The sequence below is a fragment of the Eublepharis macularius genome, chromosome 5 (genome assembly GCF_028583425.1).
Source record: "Eublepharis macularius isolate TG4126 chromosome 5, MPM_Emac_v1.0, whole genome shotgun sequence".
In the NCBI taxonomy this organism is placed as follows: Eukaryota; Metazoa; Chordata; class Lepidosauria; order Squamata; family Eublepharidae; genus Eublepharis; species Eublepharis macularius.
In genome coordinates this window covers 139,635,921-139,657,361 of record NC_072794.1, presented here as the reverse complement: position 1 = coordinate 139,657,361, position 21,441 = coordinate 139,635,921, and the positions used below count along the sequence as shown (strand labels likewise).

The following is a 21,441-nucleotide window of genomic DNA, read 5'->3' as shown; positions in this document are numbered from 1 at the left end:
CAGTTTCTATGGCACTCTGTGCTTTATAAGATGTTATAAGCTTGAAAAATATTTATTCTACTCTCCTCTACCCTGCTGTTGGTTTTAGCATTTTCCACTTGGCAAACATTAATTTTCTTTTGTTTGTGGGCAGCTGAAATCAACACGTCTCTTGTTATTTCCTCATCATTACTTCCTGGTACACTTAATTGACCATTATTGCTGTTAATGGTAGAGTTCTGGGAATGACTTTTGATGCCAGAGTGCTGCTAGAAAGCTTGGCAAGAGAGACTGGAATAAAAAACAGTGACACCTGTTTATTCTGCCTTTAACTTTGCAGCATAAAGTCAGGGTGCAATCCGACCCCACTGAAATCAATAGGACTTTTGATGCTGGCTTCAGTTGTGGAGACTGTATTCTTAGTGTTATAACAAACCAACATGAATCAATATAATCTAAATGATAATTTTAAGGTATTGGGTTGAAGTCCACAGGTGGTGCTGGAGGAACAGAACTTTCCCCACCTTTTCTTTCCCCAAGCAAACCATCATTTATCCAGAAATACCTCTGAGGCTCAGCAGAACCTTATAAGCATAATGGGCCCAAGACAGACGGCTACAGTGACATGGGAGAATCAAGCAATATATCCTGCTCCCCTTTTCTCTTCATGACTTTTATCTGTTGAAAGATCTCCTCCTCCTTCCATGATGAATACAATCCTACGGCTAGATTTCTACTGGTGGGGAGTTCACCAACTCCTCCTTTCCATGGAAGCCCAAAGCACACCCTGAAATGCTGCAATGGGGCCCCCAGGAATTGTTACCAGAATTGGTCTCTTTGCAAGTAGGGGAAATTAGCAGCAAGGAGAAGGCTATGTGAGAGCCGGGTATTTCACCAATTTTTATGGGGTCCTCTCCCCAAGGAAACTGACGAGATGGGTTCTTCAAAAATAGATGTAATTTTTATTTAAAGGGGAAAACTCACACATATAAGAAGTAACTCAAAAGCACGCAAGGTTCCCAGGAAAGCAGTGGTGAAAATTGTAATAGATTTCAGGGATTTTCGGCCAATAATTATCTATCTGGAGAGCCATGGTAGTCCATGGGGGAAGAGGGCTTCAAACAGCCAATGTTCTTGACCAGAAGGAGACTCTAAGGGTACAACGTTCTGATCCAAGCAAGCATGCACAATTTGAGGGAGGCAAAGCCAGCAAATCAATTATAGGGCAAATCAATTATAGGGCAAATCAAGCCCTGGATTTTCACCTCCTGGAAATGACAAAGGCTTGATTACCTTTGACTGGTGCTAATGGGATGTGACAAAGAAATCAGACTGGTTACTCCTGGTGCTTCACAAATAATTAAATGTTCCCGGAGCTCGGTTAATGAATTTAGCGTCTTGATTAGATGTTCCCAGGAAGAGTTACAAATTTATCAGAGCTGATTGATGGCCCTCGATCATAGGATAGGATTTAATCAATGGGAAGAGGGGAGTTTGGAATGTTCAGGGTGGTGACTCACGAGCACCTCTATTATCAAGATAGCACATTCCACAGCATGGGGAGGCATAAGCCAATCACACTCAGTCACTCGGCCTTGCATTCATATTCCATGTATGACTCATTCTCCCAGGTGGGATCTGGCAACGCTTTGCTCAGCTGGCTGGCTTGCTAATGCGAATTAAGGTGCATTAGATTCCACTGGCTTATGATTTTTATATCACAAGGAGCTATTCAAGATGGCGGAGGCCGGACTGACTGCTCACAGAATAGCTTGGAGGGGAATTGGATGCCTATTGTGTGTGTGGCAGGGCGGGGCGGGGGGGATCAATAAAAATCCTCCTCACCACAACAATGTAGGGTCCAAGTTTATGGTAGTTAAACAGGAACACGGTGACTTGCAAGCAAGCAGATGCACAGAATCTCCATTTGCTATGTTAGTTTCATCAGGGCTCACTCATAATAATGGGATTTTTTAACAGAAGTTTCTAGCTATCATTACGATTGAGAAATTGGACACACCCTATCAGGCAATGTGCATTTATGAAGACATGTGTATCTCCTGCATATCCCTCATAAAGCTCCGTGTATTCTACAATTCTGGGTAATTGTATAGAGCTCATTAGGAGGCATGCTGAAGGATTTGTTCATTGAAAAAAATCACTAACTCCTGTATGTCACCTTGCATGGAGGCTGATGGGGAGGGGCGGGGAGACAAACACTGTAATACTACAGACAAAGGTTGTAACAACAGATGTTCTGTGTTTAAGAATTAGAGAGAAACAGCATCATTTTCCTTACCACTGGTTAAGGTAACAACTGGAGTATGTGTTCAGATCTGACTATTACCATTTATTTATTTACATTATTTACCATCTGCATTTCGCAGTGGGACTCAAGGCAGATTGCATAGTGTTAAGTCAGTATGAACTATGGCTGGAACATCTCATAAACAATGCAATAGGTTACAGAAGCAGTCAGTACACAGTAGTAGTCTGCAGTACCTATCCCTTTTCCAAGTCATCTGTCTGAACCATTTCAGTACAGTACATCCCTCCTACAAGCATAAAAAAGTCCTCCTGAATAATTCAGTTTTGCATAGTCTGCGGAAAGCCTGGAGAGTGGGAGCTTTCCTAACCTCATCAAACAAGCCATTCCACAAGATGGGGTTGCAGCAGAGAATGAATTTGTGCAGGCATTTGTTGATGTCGCCCGTTTGCAGGGCAGTATCTGCAGAAGGCCTTGTTCAGATGAATTAAGGTGACGTGGCAGAGCACAGGCAGAGCATAAATATGAGGGACAAAGGCCATAAAGGGCTTTGCATGTGATTGCTAATACCTTAAATTGAGCCCGGTAACTGGTGGGTAGCAAATTAAGGGACTGCAGAATGGGAGTAATTTGCATGCCCTGCAGAGCTCTCGATAACCAAGCTGCAGTGCTATATACCAGCTGGAATCTTTGAGCTGACTTCGATGGGAGACCTATATAGAGTACATTACAGCAGTTTAGTCTCAGTGTTACCATGGTGTGGATTCAGGTGACCAGATCATTCAAAAATACCAAAAATGCAGATTCAACAATATGGAAACCTACGTGAAATCAAGCCTATCCCTAATGCCTGTATTCTCGGGGGACCGGGGGGAGGGGGGCTCTTTGCTCTTTTAATTATGATTTAGTGCCAGACGTTTGTTTTCCTAATACAAACTGACCTTTCATAAGTGGTCAGACAGCAAAAGTCTATTTACAATAACTTCCTGTAATGGAATGCGCATGCTCAGGCAGAGCATTACATGTAGACTAAACAGTACAAACTTAAGACCATACAGTGTCTATTTCTCACCACATGAAAAGAGGACAGTGAGAACTTTTTTGATTTAGTTTCATTTAATGTTTATAGACTGCTGTCAACAGCTAAATATTCTTCCAACACTAAAAAAAAGTGGTAGAGCTTACCTGTGCCTGCAGAACATGTTTTCCAACGACAGCCTTATTAACCATCTGCACACAAGGTGACCCCTAGAGCATACTAACATAGTAATTTTTCTCAAAATTGGTACCAGAGTGATAATATGTAAGATCAGCAAGATTCTAGTCCAGTAGCACCTTAAAAACGCATGAGATTTTCCAGGGTTTCAAGCTCCCATTGTCAGGTACAAGTAGGAATGGAGATCTCATTCATATGTAAGATAAATTGTGAGCTTAACATGTAAATAATACGTTCATAGTCTGAACAGTTGCTTTGCTTTGAGTATTCTTTGTGCTATTGGCAGTATAAGGGTTACAGTTTTCCCTAAATGCACAATTCGGATTCCAAATAATAGAGGTGATGTTCAAATGTACAGGGACACATTCATCCAGAAGAGAAGCTACAAGGCACTAGGGGAAGGAAGCACAATGAGTGCTTAACATAAGCACGAACAAATAAGCCAGGCATTCGTTCCCTCGTGGATACTGGGCAGGGAGGGGCCTCCAAGCACAGAAACAACGTTCAATTCGTATTCTGACACAATTGTATGAGGGCCTCAAAAGAATTACTAATGTCTTTAAATATATTATCAACTCTCAGCTTCCGTTATTCAATGAATTCTTCATAAACCCATGCTCCAACAGGGAATCATTGAAACTTCCTGTTATGACAGCTATCTTAGAATACAACTTCCGTCACTACTGCATGTATGAGCTAAGGGACAAACAGAGGCAAATCTCCCGACCAGCTAAGGAGAACACAAAACACACAAGAAAATATCTGAAATTCCAATTTCAGTGAAGAGCGCCTGTTAAAATTCCATCTTCATTTAGGAGAAAGCGCCCCCTTCTGGAATAAAACTGCTACTTTACAGCAAGGAAAAATGTGCTTGAGAAAGAAAACCATATAAAAAGAGACTTTATTTACATAGCTAAGAGCTTTAAAATATAGATCTATTATTATAATAACACACACATGATGTGTTAGCCTCAATGAGGCCAGTAAACTTTTTCTCTGAAACATCTGCTTTACTCTTTTTTATACCTTGAACAGATGTAGAGCCTGTAATTGTCTCATGGCAACATAGGGTGCAACTGAGATTTCTCACTGCAGAGATCAGGAAAAAAGCCATCCCATCAGATGTATGACACAGTTTGATTCACTGCTTAAAATGCCAAATGTTACAAGCCCAACCAGAAATTTGAGACTTGCGAGCCTAGGTAGTGCAGATCTGCAACTCTCTTGTTGCTTTGGAAAGTGGCCTCCTTAAAAACAGGCTATTCCTACCTTAAAAATTAACAATCGCCATCCTATGTCTGCTCAGAGGCTGCGTTAGGAGCAGTCCCCACAGCTTTGCTGGATGCTGACACTTCAGTTGTCCGTGGAGCCTGTTTTGGGAGGCGAATAGGTACATAGACATTGGAAGTGCTGTGTTCCTTCAGGTATTCCCCTCCTTTTTCTTCATAATCTTTCCTACTAATCCAGCCTTCTTCTCGATTCATGTACTCCAGGGCCCAATCCCGAGCGCCGTACCACGCATCTAACACAGGATTAGAAGCAAGGTGCACCTATGGGGCATCAAGGTCAATAAGGCCTGGTTAATTCAACCGAGTGTTCAGAACGAAGCTGTTTTTATGGAACCCTGTCCCTTCTTTCTCAAGCCCTGTGTGTGACAAACACCTACTGTTTTTGAGTATTTTCTATGGGCAGCCCCTCAAAGACCACCGAAAGCTTTTTGTCATCACTCATCCACAAGCAAACAGTATAACCCGGAGATCACTTCAGATCAACTCAAGCTCCTCCCCCTTAAAAAATCTGTTGACATTGGCATGCTGGGTATTTAAAACTTTATGTACAGCTGCTGTATTGACAAAGACAAAAGCATTACCTGAAAAGATGACTGGAATGGCCTCATTTCCAGCAGCTCCTTCTGGATCCTGGCTGTCATTCCATGATACATCATATTACCCCCAGTAAGGAAGACATTCTGGACAAGCTTTTGCTGCTGCTCTTGAGGATACCTGAAGAAATAAAGCAGCACTTCATCTATAAAAACTAGATTCATGAGGTCTGTCTGTCACAAAAGGGGCAAGAATTTAGTTCCTGAGAGCCAGAGTGGTGTAGTGGTTAGACTAGCATCTGGGAGACTGTGGTCTGAAACTCTGCTCTGACACAGAAGTTCACTGGGTGGCCTTGGGTCAGTCACTCTCAGCCTAACCTATAACAGCGGATGGTAGCTGCGAGGATAAAATGAGGGAGGGAAGAATATTGTTGTAAGCCACTCTGGTTCCCTGATGGGAAGGAAAGTGGGGTACAAATATATAAAACAAGCTTCTCTGTATTTACTACAGAAAAAGGACATTGGAAATATACATCCTACCTCAAGCACTGTGCTCAAGGCAGCTCACGATACCATACCTAATGTATTCGCTGATGGCTTTCATAAAGCCTTGCAAAATGTGCTCTTTTTTTTAAAAAAAAAAGGTGATGGAGAGTCTAATCCTGTAGGTTCTACAGAAATATCTGAAAATGCATAGACAAATATTCATTCCATCTTCACAGTCTGTTTCTAAGTATATAATAACATTTGATTTATATACCGCCCTTCAGGACGACTTAGCACCCACTTAGAGTGGTTTACAAAGTATGTCATTATTATCCCCACAACAATAATCACCCTGTGAAGTGGGAGGGGCTGAGAGAGCTCCTAGAAGCTGTGACTGACCCAAGGTCATGCCTCATGAGTCTTCAATGCAGAACTTCTTCCCCAATAAGCAACAGGAAGAACATGACTTTTATAAATACTAAAGGAGAAAAAAAAAGACAATGTGCTATTTCAAAGAAACCAAACAACCAACTAAATAACAGGATGCATATAATAAACAAAGATTCTGGCTACAGCTTCTAGATTTTTAAAAACAGAATAATTAGTAGACTAAATCTGACCATTTACATCATGTTAGGCTAAGCTCTTACTGAGGTAAACTTATGTCTGGAGTATACCCCTTCAAAAGACAGTGGGCTCATCCATGTGAAAGATTCCCTTTGTGTAGAAAGCAAGGGGTCAGGGGAAAGATATGATATAACCATTCTCCCCAGTGTACAACTTCCGATGCAAAAGCAACTGCTTTGAATGGACCAACAATTAATTAGGGGAACCTCTGAACAAACAAGACACAGGTGCACCACCTTAACTGGACATGTGCAGAAATGAGGCTGCCGTACAGTATGCTCTTCATGGGTCAGACACTTGCAGCAAGTTCCAACGGCACAGCCACTCAGTGTCTGATCAACCAACCCTCCAGTCTTCATAGCAAACCTGCTTCAATAGGGTTTTAAGAAATTCTTTAAGATTTAGAACAATCATTAACGTTTGCCAAGCAAGAAACTTCCATGGTCTTGGAACAAACACTATTAAATACTGGGAAAAAACAGCTATATTTAAAAAGCAAGGGATTGGGGACCTTTTGTAAACCAACCTGTCCAGGACAAACTGCATGGTTTCTGCTATTCCTGCCTGCTCTTCTCCTATCAATGATGGCTGGAAAATGGTTTCAGGAACACGGATTCTTTCTGTGCCGATAAAGAGCTGGTGATACTCTGCCAAGTTAAATACAGGCTGTGAAGACAGAAGATTCAAAACCAGGATTGCTTTAGTCATTTTTTAAAAAGCAACACTCAAATTACAATAAAATTATTATACCTATGAATCAAGCATTCCTCCGCACCAGAGTATTTATTCTATGCTTCCATCCCCCCACCAAAGTTTTCATTTTCTCTACAAATTTGAAATGATGACAGGTAAAATTTTTATAAGGTATAATCAAGATGACAGAAATGTCTCCGGTGAGGATGACATTTTTCCAATGCCCTGGTCCTCCAACCGTCCTCCTTTCTGGGTCAGGTCTACCTCCACCCTCTCATGAAGGCCTTGCCTCTCCCCACTAGGGTTGTCAGATCTCCTTACCCTCCTGGCGCAAGGGGGGAGACCCTGCACTTACCTATAAGACATTCTTGTGTGTGCTCCCACTGCAGCGCAACAACGTCACTTCTGGAAGCGATGTCATCACGCAGGCCCCAAAAGTGCTCCTGGGCTCTGCGCCAGGCTGATTTGGGCCCTCAAATAGGCCGAACTAGCCCATTGCAAAACTGGGAGCACTCCTGAGGCCTGCGTAATGACGTCACACCTTGGAGTGACGTTGCTGCACTAGGAGTGCACCCCCAGAAGGCCCATTCCTGTGCCTTTCCCCCCCACTGGCCAGGTGAGTGGTGGTGGGGGGAGCTGGGATCAGGGGATCCCCCACCCCCACTGGTGTGAGCAACCCTACCCCCCAGTATGCACAGGCTCGGTTCCTCCCAGGGGGAGGATTCTGTCCTTGAGAGTGGCTCAGCCCCCAAAACCTCCCCATTGGTCCTGCCAAATCTTGGCTGAGCAGATCTTGGCTGATCACCTGCGGCTCCCATCGAACATGGTGTGAGTCTCTGCAGTGGCGATGTCTATTTCTGGTTCACTATCCAGCTGTACAACAGGTTTAAAGGGCATGCAAGTCAAGTTGTGGCTTCAAGCTGCATTATCAGGCTCAGCTGATTACCAGCCACTTGCAATCGGCTCCCAGCCTACCTTGCCTGGCACTTTCTCGGGGAGGCCCACTGCTGGTTGCTAAAAGTACTTGTTTCTTAATCGAGCCTCTAGGGGGCTCCAGGAGGCAACTGATGTCTCAGAGCAGCTGCCAGTCAGCAAGGCCATCTCCACCGCTACCAGACATTTTGTTTGTGAGTGTCCAGTGACCTCTGGCAGGCTGTTGCCTTGATCTTATTGCTGGAGTCAGCAGACTGTGGCCTGAGGGGGCAAGATTGCTCTTACAGAAGTGACCCATAATGCACTGTTCCAACCCTACTCATGTATTCAGAAGCAAGTTTCATCAAATAGGTCTTAATGAGTAGATAGTCTGAGATCATATACTGAAATCAACGAGATTTAAGCAATCCTTCTTGCAAAGCAGTTTATAATCTCTGGCTTCGATCCACCATACTGTTTCCCCAGACAGAAAGATTCCACATGCAAAGTATGGCATTCTCGCCCCCTGACGTTTTCCTCTTCTCCTGCTCAATGCTACACCACCCTAAAAACCATTCTGGACCACAGTAGAAGGAGGGAGGTGAGAGAGTCATGTTCCAGAGGTGGAAATCCCTCCACTGACAGAAATGCTCCAGTGGATCCAAGGATCAAAATGTTGGTCATCCAGGCAACTATGCATGGCCAACGTCCATTGGAAGGTTAGTCTCCCAGGAGAAGCACTATGGCAAACACGGGCCAGTTCAGCATCAGCCATCAGCCACAGAGAACTCACTTCTTCTCTGCCAGAAAAAAACTCTGCCAGCTGCCCTGTGACTGCAGAGGTGAGTGGAAAGAGACGCTCCGGCTTCTGGCACTAGGTGAATGGCTTAAGGTCTGTTGGGCCCAGTGTGCAAGGAAAGGCATTTTGACAGAGAGCTGCAGAATATTCATCCGAGCAAGGAAAGATCAGAAAGGAGCCCTATTTGGTTGCAGCTGTTTGTTAATAACTCACGGCCATGGTCTGGCATTGTCAAATGCATCTACTTCCTCCTCCCACTTTCCCTTGTGTGTGTGTTTGGTCTCTTAGCCTTGAGGGTGGCGGGGGGGTCCACTTTTTATTTCTGCAACATGCCTACCACCATTATTGGTTACTGAATTTGACAGCAAACTTTTTTGGACAAACCTTTTCATTTGACAAGCAGGACAGACGAAGTAACCACCTTTCCCTAGAGCTCAAGATGGCTTACAAATCCCAATGAAAAAAAACATACAGCACATAACAGAACCCCAAATTACTACCACCACCCTGCCAAAATGTCTGCAGCCTACACCACATTAAAGTCCCTAGCAAGTTTTGCAGATAAAATCTCTTGCATTAGTTCAAACTTGGATTCAACATCAGCAGTGATGCCGACTTGTCCAGTTGTTGGAATACTTTTCAGTACATTCAGTATGAGGATGGGGACAAGATCCATCGAGGTTTGAGACTTACCACCTACTTGTATGACCCTTGTCCTTCCTGGCTACTTAAAATCTGCTGGGGAGAGGAGGGGTTGGCAGACTGGGTCCAAGAGGTAGTTAATGCCTCCTTGAGGGAGGGGGTGGGTAGCCCCAACCCTGAAACAGGCTGTGGCATGCCCACTTCTAAAGACCCGGGAGCTCTCAATAACTATTGACAAGTCTCAAAAATTGCATCCTTGAGTAAGGTGATTGAATAGGTAGTAGTTGGACAACTTCAAGCTTTCCTGGACGAGATGCTTTCCAATCCGGTTTCAGGCCTAGTTATGGAACTGGAACAGCCTTGGTTGCACTGGTGGATGATCTGCACTGGGAGATGCAACTCTGTTGGTTCTAGACTTCTCACTGGCTTTCAACATCATTGATCATGGTATCCTTTCGGACTGCCTTTCCGAGCTGGATTTAGGAAACCCCATTCTGCAGCTGTTCCAGTCCTACACAGAGGGCAGGTTTCAGAAGGTGCTGGGAGGCTGCTGCTCAGACCCTTCGCTTTCGGGGTTCTGCAAGGTTCCATCCAATCACCCATGCTTTTTAACATCTACATGAAACCACTAGGGGAAGTCATCTGGAGATTTCAGATGTGTTGTCACTAATATGCAGATGACACTCAGCTCTATCTCATGCTTTTAGCTGATCCTAGAGAAGCTGTAGCTGCCACAAACCTGGAGGTAGTTGTGGAGTGGATGCAGGCTAACAAACTGAAATTTAATCCTGACAAGATGGAAATGTTACCGGTGAGTAGATGGTTTGACCCAGGATTTAAGATGTCTCCTGATCTGGATGGGGTTGCATCCCCCTTGAAGGAACAGGTCCATAGTTTGGGGGTGGCTCCTGGACCCCAGGCCTACTGCTGGATGAGCAGGTTCAGTCAAGGCAGGGTTGGACTAACATCTGAGCCCAAGCTTCCTCCAAGTTCATGCCTAACTTCTGATGGGACGGAATGGATTTCAGGAAACAGACTGTACAGATAAGTGTAGAAATATATGTGACAAACCTGCACAGTGGTAACTGGCTTTTCAGCTTCAGGTTGCTCCTCAGCAAATAAAGGCTCAAATTCATTCATGCTTTCCACATCATCCATGGACTGTTCACTGCCCAATGGGTCCAGGTCAGGAGTCTGGGAAGGAAAAGGACCACAGGTTATTCCAGTAAACAGCCAAGCTGCACAAACTAGCATGGATGTGCCAAGGTCTGAAACCAGCTGAGACCATTCTGAATGACTCTTCTCTCTTGATCAACACAGCATTCAGTTCTGGAAAAAGCAAACAGTCTTAGATGTCTGCTTACTCTCAAGCAAACATACTTAGGACTGTAAGCTCAATGAACTAAGAACTAAGAGCTTTGTATAGCATACTTACATATTTCTAGCTACGTTAACCAAGGAGTTATGGTAATGATTTAAAAATCAGTCCTCTGCCTCCAGCAGCCATTCCTCAAGGGGAAAAAAGTGTTTTTGTCCCAATTAAAGGGTTAGGTTAACCTAGATATTAAAGATGGCTCAGACCTGGTACAGTTACACAATTGCCTATAAGTCTGTCAATTATCTTATTCTGTACCCTGTACAGATGATGCTGGAAAATAAATATTTGCTGACTAAATAAATGGCATGTGAATTTTGGAAAATTGCTAGTTTCAAGCAGCAGAGAAAGCAGGGATTATGCCTGGAAACAGGCTGCTAAAATGAAAGACTATGATGCCACAGCTCACTATTGGCTATAAATGTCATCATATTTATTGGGAAGGTTTCAAAGCTAATGTAGGCTACTTCACTTGGAACTATAATACCTGGTAATTTGCGTTTAGGAGTTTCATGCCAAGAATTTGGTTTTGCCAGCTGTAAACCAAATGTACTATTTTTAAATTTAGCAAATATTCCTAAGAAGTTTACACAGCTTAAAAATAAAGCTTACATAACATTAAAAACTCACCTGAATGCATGAAAAAAAGATGTCCTCAAAAAACTCCTACTAAAAAGACATAACTGCTTTCAGTTCATGGTCTATGTTTCTCCCAGAGCAAGGTCAAATGCCCATGAAAACAAAGTCACATACAGCTGATGTGAAAGTGTAGTTAAGCTGCTATGAAATCAAGAATCTCAGAACGTGAAATGCAATGCCATTAACTACTTTCAGAACTCTACACATACTCCGGGTTTTCGGGAGAAATGGTGGACAGGCATTCTCTTTTATGTAAGAGCCCTCATATTTGACATTATGATCTATCATTTATTCAAGGTTTGTGACAAGTGATCCTAACATCATAAGAGTGGTCTTTCAGAGCTCAATAATAGCAACCAGTAGAGATCTTGAGTTGATCTCACCCATATCTTGAAATACACAACTGATCATGGCCACACACTGTTGTTTAAGAGCCTAGGATTGAACTTGATCCAGCATTACTGCCAGAGAAGTTAACACAACTGCAAAGAATGTTTTTTCCCAACTTCATTTAACCCAGAAGATGGCCCCTTATATTGACCAGGTCGATCTGACATTCAGACCCATGCCGTAGGAACACTGAGACTAGACTACTGTAACGAACTCGACATGCAGCTGCCCTTGAAGCCAGCTCTGAGACCCCAGGTAGTACAGAATGTTCAGCTGCTATCAGGAGCTACCCAGAGCCTGCATATTTCAACCCTACCTTCTGGAATGGCCTGCTTAAGGGGCGAGGATGGCCCCTAGGATTCTGTTAATCCACAAACTATGTAAAAAACCATTGTTCAGGAGGGCATTTTTAAGGGAATAATAGGGTTACGTTGTAATGGACTAGCTCAGGAAGGTGCTTTTATAAAAGGAACAGGACTGTGAACTGTACCAGTGTGCAGGTAATAGTACGTATTGTCAGTTTGCTGTATATATTATTCTACTTTCACTGTTTTGTTCTATGTAATACCATTTTCTGCACTGTTTAACATATCATGTCTAAGATTTACTCTTTGCTCCAGATTGCTGTAATCCTAGTCCTGTTACATTGCTTATTAGAAGTCTCATTTTATTGATTGCATTGACTTACAGTGTGCAATCTGCCTTGAGTGTGAGGGAGCAATGTAGACTATAATGTAAATAAATCAGCACACAACTAACTAAAAGTTGTCTTTGCTTCATAGCCACCCCATTTCTCAGCTTTTTCTAAGAGACTCAGGAAAGCTAGAAAACGATGGAGTCGAGATGGTACATGCCAAAGAGGAGAAAGGCAGGAATGTTTGAATAGTTCCTTAACAGGTATCACCTTCCCATTCTCAGCCTCAAAGTGGCCGGATTGATTTAAATACTTACAATAGGCTGTAATGTGTCTCCTAAGCATACTCAAATGGACAGCCAGTGTGGTATAGTGGATAGAGTGTCAGACTAGGATCTGGGAGGTCCTGGTTTGAATCCCCACTCTGCCATGGAAGCTTGCTGGGTGATCTCGAGCCAGTCACACACACTCAGCCTAACCTACCTCTCAGGGTTGTTGTGGGGATAAAAAAGAGGACAGGAGAATGATGAAAGCCATCTTGACTCCTCACTGGGAAAAAGGTGAGGTATAAATAAATAAAATGATTGCTTAGGTTTCTGCATATAGAAGAGATCGGGCTACCACGTGGCAAGACTAGTGGCCCACTAACTGTGTCTGTGCAAATCTTTCATACTTTTTTGAAATAGGGTGGGGTGAGCAGAAAGTCAAGGGACAATCTTGAAGAGGAAGAGAAAAGTTTGCATGAAATGGTAGCAAAGCCAACAGGACAAAAGATCCTGGCTGTTCTGCAGATACATAGGTCTGTTAACAGAACCTCACTGCCATACCTCGGGTTTGCTATCTACAACATCCACTTCAACGCTGACTTCGGCCTGCAGGATTTTGTGCTTGGTCTGTTCCACTGCCACGCTCAGTTTGTGGATATAAGACTGAAGCTCCTCAGCAGAGTCCATATTCAGTTCCACCAAAGCTTTATGAAACTGATCCATTTGGCCATCTTCGAGCAGTTCCTGTGCACAAAGAAAGCAGAAGGAAAAGAGCTTTTTATTTCTTTTTAACCAACAGTACTGGATGTTAACATGCCACTGGTTTTCTCTACACACTTCCAAGTGACTGCAACAAAACCAACACAAATATTATAGGAGATCCCATCTGCTTTCTAGCCAAACACAAAGAGAAACTGACAAACTATCAAATAAACAAGAAACTTCTTATTTGCTGGTGACTTTGCTACAGGATCCAAAATGATCCTGTGATGATGGATCATTTTTTTCTAGAATCAGAGCTGGTTTTGTGCATGTCATTTACTACTTTCAGGTTCACCCTTCTAGCTGCCCCCAAGTTACAATTTAGACATTGTGTAAAGCTACCTGGACATAAAGCAACTTGTCCAGCCTCTCTTGGTCAAGCTGCAGTTTCTCCTCTCGCCGGCGGGCGTTGAGCTCCTGGAGGCGCCGGAGCTGCTGCTGCCGCCTCTCCTGCTTCTCTTCGGAGGTAAGGGTGCTCCCCAAGAGCTTATTTGAAAAAGGCAGCTGCATCTTGTGCACATTCTCCTCATAATACTCCGGAGACCTCCACTTCTGCATCTCTGTCCCAAAAAATATTTGCAAATGACCAATTTTGCCAGGTGTGACCAAGCCCAACTTCAATGCAAGCACCATTGGGAAAAGTAACCACTGCTGGGAATTAAAGGGAAAACAATCCACTGCAGATGCACCCAGCCCCCTGGCCCTGCACTATGAGATAAGTCTATTAAATGCACTTAATTTCACCCACGATTTAGCACCAAGATGTAGGAGACATGAAAGACCTAGCAGAGGCTCTGGGTGCTTATTCAAACTCCAAAATAATTACGAAGCTGAAATTAACGGCTGGAAGACTCAGATTTAATTTCTGCTCCTGGAGAGTGCTAACTACCTCGACCCCGATTGCCAAACCAGAGGCAAGGGAGACCGGCTGGCAGCCCAGAGTACAGAAGGGAGTTGGCCCCGTAAGCCTTCCGTCACTAAAAACTGGCTTCCCTAAAACTTGTTGTTGACCAGATCTCAGGCTACTCAGCTCCTTCAGTTTCAGTTCTTTCATATTTCTCAAGTTATATATGATTAAATAAATCTGCCCATAGAACTGTCTTTTGAAGGGTTGCTTATCTTACCAAGCTTTTGTATGGATAGGTTCAGACATACTTTTTGGGCTTTACCATGGTATAAAGTTACATCAGCACTGATGTTAAGATAACCATAGTTACCTGTAACCAGAATCTGCAAACCAATTTCATACTATGATTTAAAGCTAACTAGCTAAACATTAATCTTTGTGCAACTCTAACAGTAAACATAGTTGATGCTGAAGAGAGAAGGGAGGAGAAAAACTCACTAGGTAGAAATCAGGAAAGAACAGACCAATCTCATAGCCAAGTTTAAGAGACCAGGAAAAAAAGTATGTAACAGGCCATACTGAGATTCATGAGAAACAAGGTCATATATAAATACTGGCTAACTTAAACTTCTTTTTAAGTGGTGAAAGTGTGGTGGATTAAAAAACTTCCAATGACCACACTATGCCGTAATCCTAATAAACCACTAAAGCATTCACGATCTGAATACTTGAACACTTTCTGAACTGTATTAGAAATCAGAACACAATAGGAATATCAGAAAAGAATAACATACTGAGACCAGAATTTTAGGAGTCTGCTTCATACTGGCTGGAAACATTACAAGCAAACTGCTAGGTGTGAACTTGACTCCTTCCCCACCCCTCTTGTGGTGCATGATTCAAAACTTCCTTATTTCAGAAGGTTTCAAACTACAAATTGTCATGATGTCTGAATCCAAGTCTCTAGACAAGCCAGGATTAAATGGTAATTTAGAATCCCAGCTTGTGAAGAAAAAATCAGTTCCAATATGCCCAGGTGCCTGCACTTCGAACATCATGGCAGACTGGAGTTTGACTGAAAGCTTCCAAAACCAGGAAGCCTTAAATCTATGCATAAGAGAAAGCAGGGGGTGTTGTAAGCATGGTAACCAACCAGATTCATGTCCCAAATCACTCCCAAATTCTGCCACACATTGGGAGCATTAAACATGATAAACATAAAAAGCCTGAATAAAGGCTGCTTGGCAGCAACACGTACCTTCTCTATAGTCCTCTGCAACGTAGCTGTGCTCGTGCAGTATTTCCTCCACACGGCCAAGAGTGATGGCAGCCAGATGCCCCGGGTATTTGAGCTGCAACAGACGCTGCAGGTACAGAGCAGCCTGGCACCCACCAAGATTTATGCGCTTGCAGTTTTTAGCATCTAGCCTACCAACTCGCAGAAACAAAAAAAGAATAATTCAAAAGTCTTTCTAGCAAAGATCTCCCAATAAAAGATACCCTTGTGTGCTTTTTAAAATTTCGCTACCAACTTGGCCTTGAAAGAAAATGCTGTACCAAAGCCCACATTTTCACACCTTATCAGCTTATAATAGGCAATGTTCAGAGATCTTCCTCGGCACGTACAGCAAAACAAAACAAAAAAAACCCCTGCCTTGCTAAGGCAAATTCTATAAAATCAAGGCTAAGTTTGTTGTGTATTTTTAAATTTTTATTTTACAAAATTTGTATTCCACCCTTCTACGCTCACAAGGGCCACCAAAGGCAGCTAACAAATTAAAACATACACAATAAGAGCACATTTTAAGACAATTAAAACCAACTGAGTAACTTTTTCAACCTTAAAAAAAGAGACAGAAAAACAACTGCTGGGGACAAACTCAACGATAAGAGTCACCCTGATGGTGTTACTGTGCTAAAGTATAGATCTTCACAAGCACACATAAAGCTTGTGAAACAGAGTGCCTGTATAAACTTTAGCTAACTACTCAAATGTAACAAAATAAAAACATCCACCTGGCTCAGATGATACTGTTAGTACCTTCTAGTGCCATCAGGAAATCCAAGCTCATAATTGGACATTCAAATGCCTCCTGGTGGCTCATTCTCACTCTCTTTCCTTTTGAAGGATGTCCCATAAGGAGGTGCTGTGACTCAAGGCTACTCACTTAGCAAGGCCCCAGCAACTTGCTCAAGGATCTCAGGTGTCAGGTACAGGGAAAGATTCTGAGACCCTGGAGAGCTGCTGCTAGTCATAATAGCCTACTGAGCTAGATGGGCCTATGGTCTGACTCCGCATAAAGCAATTCAGTTTTTTCAAACAATTTGAGAGCATCTGCTCTGACCACACACCTGTTCACAGTGAGACGTGAAAGAAAAATTCTTCCCCATAACCCAACCTTGTAATAGGCTTTCAGCTCACCTGCCATCTAGAAATGGCAAAATGTGCGTACACTGATATCCAGAGGAAATGATGAGACCACTGCAAGGCCAGCTCTGCCTCTTGTTGTGATATAAGCTGTACAAACTGTCCACACCGTAAGAAACTTTGGGGACTTGGTAGCATTCAAACAGAAGCTCTGACATCATTTGCCGTGAATAGAGTGGGGTGCATACAGCTTCTGTTATCACAACTGGATGGTCGACACAGCCCTATAATGAAATTGGGGGGAAAGACAGGTTAGAAAATATTTTGAAAAGTTGCTGTGGGATGGAGACTGCTCTGGAGGATTTAGTTGACGACCTCCACCTCAATATAGACAAAGGGCATGCATCATTGCAGCCTCTGATAGAGTAGACCATGTTATTCTGCTGAGGCATTTAGAACCAGAAGCAGGAATCAGGGAATGTACCTTGGACTCGTTTAAGTCATTCCTCATGGAACAGAGTCAAAGGCTGTTAGAGACCAGCTCTCTTTAGGGTGGGAATTATCCTGCAGGGGTCCACAGGGCACAATCGTATTCCCCATGTTATTCAACCGCTATATAAAGGCTTTAGGAGAAATCATTTGTAGCTATGGAATTGGATGTCATCAATATGAAGATGATATCCAGCCCTATATCTCGCTATCCAAGTCCCCTGGTAATGTAGTAGAGGTATGGAGTTGCTGCTTGACAGCTGCAGTCAAATGGCTGAAACAAATTGAAACTGAACCCAGACAAGACAGAAGTGATACTGCTTGGAAAGGCAGAGATCTTGAAAGACACTGCACTACTCACCTCTGACAAGAGTTCAGTTGACCCTGGCTGACTCAGTTAAGAATCTAAGGGTCATATTGGATCCAGCATTGCTGCTAGAGAAGGAAGTAAATGCAGTTCCCAAAAAAGGCCTTCTTGCAACTCAGACTAGTCTGGAAGATGGCTCCTTACCGTGATATGGCTGATTGGGACTGCTAGATTCACACCAAGGTAACTTTGAGACTAGACTACTATGATGCACTCTACATACGTCTCTCCTCAAAGTCAGTTTGGAGACTCCAGCTGCTACAGAATGCAACTGCTCATTTACTATCAGGACTAGGCAGAGCAGGCATATTACTCCCGTTCTGCAGTAACTTCACTGGCTAACCAACAGTTACAGGGCTCCATTCAAGGTTTTGACTATCACTTATGAAGCCCTTCATGACCTTGGCCCTACATATCTGCAGGCCTACCTCTCGCCCTATGCTCCACCACAGCAGGTTTACTCAATTGAAAAGGGCTTTCTGAAGATATCACGCCGCAGTTGGGCAAAATCAATATCTGCTGGCATACATGGTTTTTCTGTGGTAGCCCATGCCTTATGGAACGGTGTGCCAGAGCAAGCCAGGAAAACTCCCACTCTCCAAGCTTTCTGAAAACTGCAAAACTGAATTATTCAGGAGGGCTCTTTTTTACTCAGGTAATAGGACTGTGCTGTGAGACTTGGCTCAGAAAGACACCTTAGATAGGGACTGTAGACTGTTTTACTGGGTACTGTCTGTTGATGCAAATGCTCCTCCTGGGTAGTTTCCACATCATTAAATGTATCATGTTTAATTACTTACACATTGTTTCAGCAAAGTTTCATCTCTGTTCTTATGCTCATTCCAAATTTCTGCAATCCACACCCTACTGTATTTCTCTACCGGTTGTTCTAGCTATTGATTATATTGTATTTGTTCACTGAATGTTCTAGCTGTTGCTCTTATTAACTTGCACTGTGTAATCTGCCTTGGGTCTTAGTGAGAAAAGCAGACTATAAATAAGTTAAATAAGTCATATGCTGAGATGACACCTACAAAACTGATGCAACTCTTACAGAACCTTTGCAGGCAGAGATACCCCTCTACTGAAACCCATCGTCTTAAGAAGTGTAGGAGCATACTCATGATTGCACTGATAGAAGTCTGAGGCTGGCACACAAGAATGAGAGATAATTTTGCAGCCATGATAGCAGGCATTTTAGGAAGTGTTAAATAAACACAAATAAGAAACAGCATTTTTCTCTCTTTGGGGAGAAATACTCTATGCCAAAGATAGCCTACTAGTGGGCTTCTATGAAGGCTCCTCCAAAATCTGTGGGTATTGAGCAGTGGTGTTCAGTTTTAAACACGATGTCATTAGAAATCTGCCCAATGCTTCGTTCATATTAAGAATGCTTTGGAAAGTTGTAAGGAGATACTGAGTATTAATATTACGTCTTATATTTGGCGTTTGTATGGGTTAAACCGCAAAATCCTTCCTGCTAAACATAGTGTCAGTTTTATCACAATAGCTAGGATAAGGGCTGGGTTATATGGCTACATCTAAACTATATGCCACTGCCTAGAACAATGTATGTGGGTTGGGACCCAAAAGTGGGTTGCAGGCCAGCCATCCCTAACGGTGGCTCCTGCCCTTTGCACTCTTCTCTTTCTCTCTTCTTCTTCCTTTCCAGACTTCCGCATTCTTGCTTTGCCCTCCCCCTTTGAAACAATAACAAGAGGTGGCGTCTGGCAACTAGTGACCTTAAAACAGTAGCCGAAGAAGGGATAAAAGGCTAATGAGTAGATGGGAGTTGTTCAGTGCATAAAAAATTGCATTGCAACGTATCTTTTTACTGTCGTGTGCTGCTTTGGGACCATCCAGGCAGATGTAGGAGGAGAAGGTATAAGAAATCTTTAAGTGAATACATTCTGAGCTATACCTCTTCTCCAGGGGGAAGCTGAAGTGTTTGATGAAGCTGCTCTAGATCTCTGTTGCTAAAGGTCAGGGAAATCAACCTCTGCATGCCCTCTTCTTCAGGACCATCCATGATCACTTCATCCACACATCCTTGGACACTGCGCTATCATTACCCATAACAGCCACTTGCCACAGGGCTACTTCATTCTCACAGGTTAGGCGGGTTGCAAACGATTGTTGCAACACATGAATGCAACATCCAATGTGCAGATGCAGCCCAACACAAAGACCAGCGGTACCATTCAGTACTTTCCAATAAGGAAATCTCCTTCAATACACGATCCTCTTCCCCCCCCCCCTTCTCCTTCCTCACTCCGACTCCTCGTTAGCATTGACTTGCAAACATTAACTGGCACACGGAAAATGCAGTGCAATGCAAGCTAGGCTGGAGCCAGATAACGAAACTCAACGAAGCAACTAGTTCGGCTGGCCCTCTGTGTTTGTTGGGAACTCTCTCGCCCGCTAAGGACCCGAAACACCACCGCCTGCCTACCTGCGAGGAGACCCCGAGGCGCTGGAAGCCGTGGTCGAAGAGCAGCTCCTGCAGCTCCATCTGGACAGGCACGTTGCGATCGAAGGGCGAACGAAGGAGCCAGCGGAGAGGCTCGGGGCTGCCCAGGTCGTTGCCCACCTGCGTCTCGGGGCCAGCCCCGCCGCGGGCCCCCCGGCTCCGAGCCACCAAGGAGCGGAAGCAGAGCAGCGGCTCACCGGGCACTGCGGGGTCCGGGCAGGCCCAGCCCAGCCGCAGCTGGAACGAGCCGTTGTCCAGCACCAGCGGGGCCGGTTGCGGCACGCGCACCGCCGAGCTGGCTTCGAGTTGCGGGTCGGGCTCCCAGCGGGCATCGCGGAAAGGGAAGACCCCGCCGGCAGCCGCCATCGCTAGTTTCTGGACAGCCGCCGGGTGAATCCTCCTGCGCATGTTCTCACACACAGGGCGCTTGCTCTGTAGCAGCAATGGAAGCCGGTGCGTTGCCCACTCCTGGAACCCGTTTTCATTAAACTACGAATCCCAGAAGGCCTTAGGCCGATTTCTCACGTGCTTTGCAAAAATGCGGGAGAGGGTTTGTGAGTAGAGCTTTTTTGCACGGCCGTCAATGGAATTAGAAATTCAGTATAAGTGTATTTTAAGCTGCCTTTTTGTCCGCTTTAGTTCATATAAGCAGGAGAAAGAGGTGGCTGCGTCCTAGAACGATGGAACGGATTGCACCATTTTCAGACTACAGGTGGTGGATTCTAGCCTTTCTCCCTAGTGGCGATCCAGCGCAGCTCTTACAGCTTTATTCTCTCCTCCATTTAATGCTCAGAACAACCCTGTGTGGTAGGTTAAGTGGAGAATGTGTGGCTGGTCCAAGTCACTCAACAAACTTCCATGGCAGAGCAAGGATTCGAATATGGTCTCCCAGATCCTACTCCAAAACTAACCATGTCTCTGCCACATGCCCAGCCAGCAAACATTCTGGTAGTTCTGTGCTTGGAACTTAATTCCCAGGCACATGGCCCTGGACCTGACCACTTTGGAGCTGTAATAGGGAGATAGGGTCCAAGTGCTGTTTTCCCGTGCAGCCTTTGTAACGTGAATAGGCCCTTAACCTCTGCTTGCTTTGATGACAGAACGAATCTCATACAGGTGCAGCATTCTTGGGTACCAAGTTGTTGTTGTTGTAACAACAACAAAACAACAGCAGCAACAACAATAATAATAGAAGGACAACTGTATAACTTGGGCGTGGTTGAAGATGGGTACAATCCAGAAAGAAACTGAAGATCTGATCTTTGCAGCACAAGAACAAGCATTGCAAACATGTTATGAAAGGCAAAATTCAGAAAATCAGTGAAAATCCAAAATGTCGACTTTGCCAGGAAAAAGATGAAACTGTGTACCACCTTATCTATGAATGCAAAA

The 21,441-nt window shown here is 43.9% G+C and overlaps 1 protein-coding gene across 1 annotated transcript; it reads right to left on the bottom strand.

The window, feature by feature from the left end:
- Positions 1-4,298: 4,298 nt before the first annotated feature.
- ACTR5 (actin related protein 5) lies at positions 4,299-20,422 on the bottom strand. The gene is made up of 9 exons (XM_054980853.1): positions 20,032-20,422; positions 16,778-17,007; positions 15,614-15,783; positions 13,851-14,068; positions 13,308-13,490; positions 10,514-10,636; positions 6,923-7,062; positions 5,332-5,464; positions 4,299-5,011 (listed from the first exon to the last, which is right to left on the bottom strand). Exons 1-9 carry the CDS (start codon positions 20,413-20,415, stop codon positions 4,754-4,756), a joined length of 1,839 nt encoding a protein of 612 aa, XP_054836828.1. The 5' UTR covers positions 20,416-20,422; the 3' UTR covers positions 4,299-4,753.
- Positions 20,423-21,441: the final 1,019 nt, after the last annotated feature.

What these genes read in the sequence shown, in the direction of transcription:
- ACTR5 (XM_054980853.1), bottom strand. Translation starts at nt 20,415, where the DNA reads ATGGCGGCTGCCGGCGGGGTCTTCCCTTTCCGCGATGCCCGCTGGGAG. An exon ending in TGCAGAGGACTATAGAGAAG is followed by an intron (nt 14,069 to 15,613) that starts GTACGTGTTGCT and finishes TTTTTGGGACAG; the next exon opens with AGATGCAGAAGTGGAGGTCT. An exon ending in CATTCCAGTCATCTTTTCAG is followed by an intron (nt 5,012 to 5,331) that starts GTAATGCTTTTG and finishes GATGCCCCATAG; the next exon opens with GTGCACCTTGCTTCTAATCC.